The sequence below is a fragment of the Scyliorhinus torazame genome, chromosome 6, assembly GCF_047496885.1.
Source record: "Scyliorhinus torazame isolate Kashiwa2021f chromosome 6, sScyTor2.1, whole genome shotgun sequence".
NCBI lineage: Eukaryota > Metazoa > Chordata > Chondrichthyes > Carcharhiniformes > Scyliorhinidae > Scyliorhinus > Scyliorhinus torazame.
The window spans coordinates 94349415-94355439 of record NC_092712.1 but is presented as its reverse complement, the minus strand read 5'-3'; the positions used below and the strand labels follow the sequence as shown (position 1 = coordinate 94355439).

Here is a 6025-nt window from a genome sequence, read left to right as displayed (position 1 = left end):
AAACTCACCATAAAACTTTCTGTCCGACGATATTGATTTATGAGAGGGTGAAAGACAGGGGCTGTATTTTACCATGACAAACACATTAGAAAACCAAAGCGTTTGACTATTCAAATCTTTCAAACATCTTTTACCTTCTTGCTGTTGCAGCAGACGCCACCGGTTACACTACACAATTGGGAGAAAAATAAAGCATTCTGTCTCAAAAGTGAGAGCAGGCACAGTGTAAATTCTTCTCTGCACAAAGAGTTAGTGCGGTTTGATCTGAGCGGGTCAACATCTGTGTACAAGACAAATATATAATTACCATCGGTTTTCGAATGGGCTGAATGCATTGAATATGAATATTAAAATTACTCGGCAAAGTAATAATAGCAATCTCTTTCAGAAAAAATCAACAGTCCAGACACCATCATTGCGTATCACTCCTCTGCCTTTAATGTTTACACCACCGTAATGACATACTGCAAAAAGATTGAGGGAAATGATTACAAATACAATCACCAGTTCTCACTCTGCATGTTGAACAAGGCATCTCCTGAATGAAGTGCATTTAGAATTTTTGCGTTTAGTAACTAATATTCATCTAATTGTTTTCATTCCAAACATAAATGATTTGGGGACTGGGGGGAAATTAATGCAACTGCAACATAACTGAACGTTGTAATTATTTCAACCCGCCCGTTACTTCGGCTGATCCTATTGTGAACTTCAGGGTGCAAAGAAACCAGCTTGGCGAGGAAGACTGCATTGATTTTTATAAAGAGTCGGTCGCAAAATGGCACGGTTTGTGCGCTTTATATTTCTTAGTTAAATCCGTCCGATGTGCAAAAAACGGCCCTGTTTGGAATTGACTGCTCAGTTAACTGTTTTTTCGTTGCTTTCAGCCAGAGGTTGGAGTGGGAGAGGTGGGATTTCAGCACTCTGGGATTTCTTCATCAGCACATGCATCAGACGATCTGCGAACACATAAAAGCAGAAAGAAATCTTCACCCAGCGATTTTTTGAATATTGGGAAGCGCGTGTGTGTGCATCAATAACAAGTTTCATATCCAGTACCAGCATTTTAAAAGGAACTCGCATTCAAATATATTTTTCAAAACAATTTGGCACTGATCATAAAAGTAACTTGCATAACACTGGTCCTTTGCCAGTGAATATCTATTCTAGATGATAAAAAACACGGATCACAATCATATTGCAGGGATGAGACCTATTTATAGTTATTATTCCACATCGTCCAGGAGATGAGATATTTGACATTCTTTCAGACTTTTTTCCAAGATTAAAATAAGCCAACGTATGGAAATATAAAAAAACACTTTATTGAAGTTAGCCGAAGTTACTGCATTAGGACAGAAGCAAGATCCAAGATCCGTTTCAGTTTATTAGATGGCAGAGGCTATAGTTATACTGTAGGTGAGGCTGGTCACAGACACGTGCCTTCTCGTGATGTGAGGGGGCAGTGCAAAGTTACACTGCCCCACACACAGTGCTCTCGATTCAACAATAGTATTCAAAATGTTCTCGTTCTGTAAATTGTAATGTTAGAAATGAGTTATTGGGGCGGGCGGCCATATGCAAAAAAATAAACACTTCAAAGGCGGCCTGGATCACGGAAATGCTTCGTTAGCTTTAACGTTAAAGTTCAAGTAGCACAGTGGGGAAGCCTTTCTCCTGTGATTGGATTCGAAACTCAGCTGAACCTTCTGTGTTTAAACTGGTTGACACAACATTGAATTGCATACAGTTTCTTTATGGTTCTCAGCAACATAAACTAGCTCTACATGTAAAGCTGGAGACGACTGTAAACAAAGAATGATGTCGCATGAAAGCATGGAAGCACAGAAATAGCTGGCACTACTGGTGCCAGAGATCGCAGATAGTTTCATGAGTGTTCTACTAATCCCGTTCGTAAAGTGATGGCGAATTGCCTTCAATCGTCTACTTGCAAACGATAGCGTTTAAAATTAATCTTGTGCTTTGTCCCCTTTTGTTTTAAAACGGTCGACAGAAAAAAGGAGACAAGCTGTTTGTTCCACCAGTGAGGAATGGCTGACCGCCCACCAGGGAACTTCCTCATCTTGGATTATATAGGCCTTATTCTTGAGCGAAGTAGTTTCAGTATTCCATTGCCCTCCACTGTCTAGTCAATTTATATTAAAGGTAAACACATAAATGAGCGTTATTATTGTTAATGATGTAACAGAATTTTAGTGTAAAGTAAAGCCATCAGATGAATGGTGGCTAATAAACAAAATGCAAGTTGTTTTGCACAAAGATGACCTTATAAGAAACGTATTCACTTCTTTAGGTAAACAGCTCACAACCATTGTGGTGGAAGGCTCTCTCATCTACAGGGAGTGGTATCACAAGTTTTTGAATCATGCAAGCTACAAAATAAATGAGGGTTTGTTACGGGTAAAGTACTGAGGGCCTTCACTGATGTGAAAAGGTTAAAACTTGAAGCCAGTTAGTCTTGTTTAAGTCAAATATGACGAACCACTGTTTCAGGGAAGCATGACATGCTCTTTATTGGTTTTCATAAATCATAGAATTTACAGTGCAGAAGGAGGCCATTCAGCCCTTTGAGTCTACACCAGCCCTTGGAAAGATAACCCTACTTAAGCTTAACCATCAAACAAAGGTAATTTAAACTGATTGAACTAATCATGACATACTGATCATAACTGTCACTCTTTATGTTCACTTGCTGTAAAATGATTAGCCCCAAACCCTGGCTTACATTATCTGTTCAGTTTGCTTTCACAAGAAGAAGAAGATACATATGTATGGTTCAGATCAGAAGAGACTACTGCATTACTGTCATGCCTCAATTTGAATCAGTATGAATCAATTCTCATAAAATTAAGATGCTCACACCACATCCAAGAGAAACAGAACCCAAGAAGGTAACCAAGGCAGGCCCAAATTTGTAACACAGATATATAATATAAATATCACGGTATTTACCTGGGCTCAGTGGTGGAAATCTCACCTCTGAATCAGAAGATTGTATATTGAAGCCCCACTCCAAGATGTGGGCACATCAGATTGACACTTCAGTGCAGTAGTCAGGGAATGAGGAATTGAAAGATATGCTGCTTTTTAAATTATATATCAAACTAAGGCCCCATGTATTCTCTTCAGGCAGACAAAAAATATTTCAGGGCGCTGACAACAGCAGTGAACCAACAGTCATCACTCACTCAACACCACCAAAACAGGTTAACTGCTTCTTTATGTTGTTTGTATGACCTTGCTGTGGACAAATTGGATACCCTACTTGCTTCCAAACCAACTATTGAAACTATTTTGAAAGTAATTCCTCTTGCATGAAGCACTTTGAGCCACCCTCAGCATGCTATGTAAGTGAAAACTGTCTTACAAATTAACGCACAGAATTGAACTGACTAGAGTGACATTCTTTCCCGAACAGAGGCCAAGGCAAATTTCATTAAAATAGTGGCGTTCTAACCCTTAATGGTGCTATGGTATATTATATTCACTTTCGTGTTCAGACCTAGTCATGACAATATTTCTAGGTCTAAAATGGTGCCCTCAAATTCAATATTTTATCATTAATAATATTTTCTAGGTGAAAGAATTTTGAGAAGGGCGGGAATACAGAATGGAAAATCTAAGAATGGGATGAAATATTTGCATACCGCATTTTATATTAGATGTTGACAGCAACATTAGACAAACTCATGTTAATGCAGTGGCCCTGTTGATGTATGTCAAAGGTGGTTCACACCATTGGAGTTGGTTTACTCTTCCAATACAACTGCCATTTTTGTCTTCAGTGCAGCACAACAGTAGAGTCAATCTACTTGGCTATTTTGTGTGCCTTCCTTCTGTGGTGGAGGAAGAAAGTCTGAAGAGATCCTTGAAAAAGATGAGGTGATTTCTGCAGTAATGGAGCTCAGTTTAGGCAGAACAACCTACTTCAGAATCCAGCTTCCAATCTAAATGGCCATCTGAACTGATGAGCTGCTCTTTAAACAAAACTATTCAGCACCTTTTTAAATAGTGAGGGAAACCTAATTTGTTCACTCACCAGGAAGATCCTTCATAATCCATGAATGATTTCAAAATTTTGTTCAGTCCTGGAAGAATCCAGGCAGACTTCTTTTTCCAAATCTGTGTATTCTATTCCTGCATGATGTCCTTGCACACCTGTTTTGTTTTGTGTATTCATAGAATCACTAAAAAGCTTAAGTCACCTTTATTAAATTTCCAATCCATAAAATTAATGTTTTGATAAATTGAAAATAAACAAAATAGCGGAGGTGAATTCAAAGGAAGACAAATTTACTCCACTTAACAATTTTGGCCATCTTTCCTTTTAGGATAAGAACAGATAATTGTTCCCATTTGTGAGCCTATATTGAGCTAATTTGTTTTTACATATATAAATTTTGGGGATTCGATATTACCTTGGCTGATAACATACAGTATTAGGTAAGATCCTTTTTCTACTAATTAGAAAAAAATGATTTTATGTAGCATGTAACCTTTCTTCTTCAAGGTTAAAATTGCTTTTGTCATATATACATTAAAAAACACTTCTTCAAATTGGATAATAAAATTGATATAGAAGTTGCATGGTGGATTTCAAATATGTAGAATGATCACATCATAATCATATGAATTATCATATAAAGTTAATAAAATACAATCTTCACATTGGAAGACATTTAAAAATCTTGCATTTACATTTTCTTGCTTTGACATGCATTAAAATATTTATATTTCAGTTTTAAAAGGGATAAGTGCTGTGTTTAAAGGTTTATGGGGTTTTCACTGGTAATATAATAAGTATTAGCTTTTTAGCATGGTGCATTTTTGTGAACTTTTCCACATTACAATACAGAGACATAGATTTTACCGTCCCCAATCGTTTTTTGTTGATCAAATGAGAGCAGAAACTCCCATTTGGGAGGGGCAACATGACATTTCACTTGAAAATTCTAAACAGGTCACAGACCTTGCACAGACCCAAAGGCAGTGGGTGGGAGCACTTAACTAAAGCGTGTAACCAGCTCAAGCTGCAGGTTAGCCCTTTTGCTAGCATTGGAATTGGAAATGTTACAATAAGCTTCTCATGAAGGCACAGAAATGTAAACTTTAGTTAGAATTTGTATATGAGCCAGTTTCAAGATTTTACGTTTCAGTTTATACATGATTAACTATGACCTGAATCACAATTCTTTCTTTAGTCACATTTTAGAAAACAGTATTTTCCTAAAACCTATAAGCTAAAAAGAAACAAGAAGGCTGCCCTAGAAATGACCTAGAGCTTTCAGATTCTTTGAACACATCATTATTTCCATTGTTAAGTTTGATTAATTGTGACTGATAAGTTGGAGTGATTCAAGATTTTGTCCTTATTGTCCACCATATTGCACAGAATAATTTAGTTTGAAAAATAGTGAAAGGCTAAGCAAAATTGCGGCAGTTAAGAATGAATTGTATGCACTTTGTGCTTATATGAAAAACAAAATTAACCATTAGGTTTCTCAGTTTGAAGCAGCCAGGATGAACTGGACAACATGACTTTAAAGAGTTTGCCCTCTCTACAGAGTCAGGATTTGTGCATGGTACCAATGTTATATTCTTGTGATAACATTATTTCTAATTCTTGAATAAAGTCTGTTGTTGATGATCTGCTTTCAGCAGTGGTTTAAGCAGAAAACTCTTTAAAAAATAACTAGTTGTACTATATTATTCTTGAAAAGTAAGACTAGTACCAATAGTTGCATAAATCTGCCAATCTTCTGCATGTCACAGTAAGTGACAAAACTGCATTGTAGTTTATCATTGATTCTGTCTCAGTGTTTGCAAGAAACATAAGCAAGTCCTGATAAAAGTGTTTTGTGTGTGATTTTTTGGGGGGGAGGGGTGGGGTGAGGTGTTGAAATGATAAATGATGTCACTGAAAGCTGCACAATGCTACAACTTCACAATGGCACTGCACATGCATAAAATCAAAACGGCTTCTGAGAAATCCATTATTCCTCCC

The 6025-nt window shown here is 37.0% G+C and overlaps 1 protein-coding gene across 3 annotated transcripts in view; it reads right to left on the bottom strand.

Moving 5' to 3' along the window:
- Positions 1-415: 415 nt before the first annotated feature.
- The window catches only part of c6h10orf67 (chromosome 6 C10orf67 homolog), a 411757-nt gene continuing 406147 nt past the window's right edge, over positions 416-6025 (bottom strand). For all 3 annotated transcript variants that reach the window (XM_072508488.1, XM_072508486.1, XM_072508485.1), the window contains one exon: positions 416-959. In XM_072508488.1, coding sequence (XP_072364589.1) covers positions 917-959 — 43 coding nt within the window. In that variant the 3' untranslated portion in view covers positions 416-916. The remainder of the gene's footprint in view (positions 960-6025) is intronic.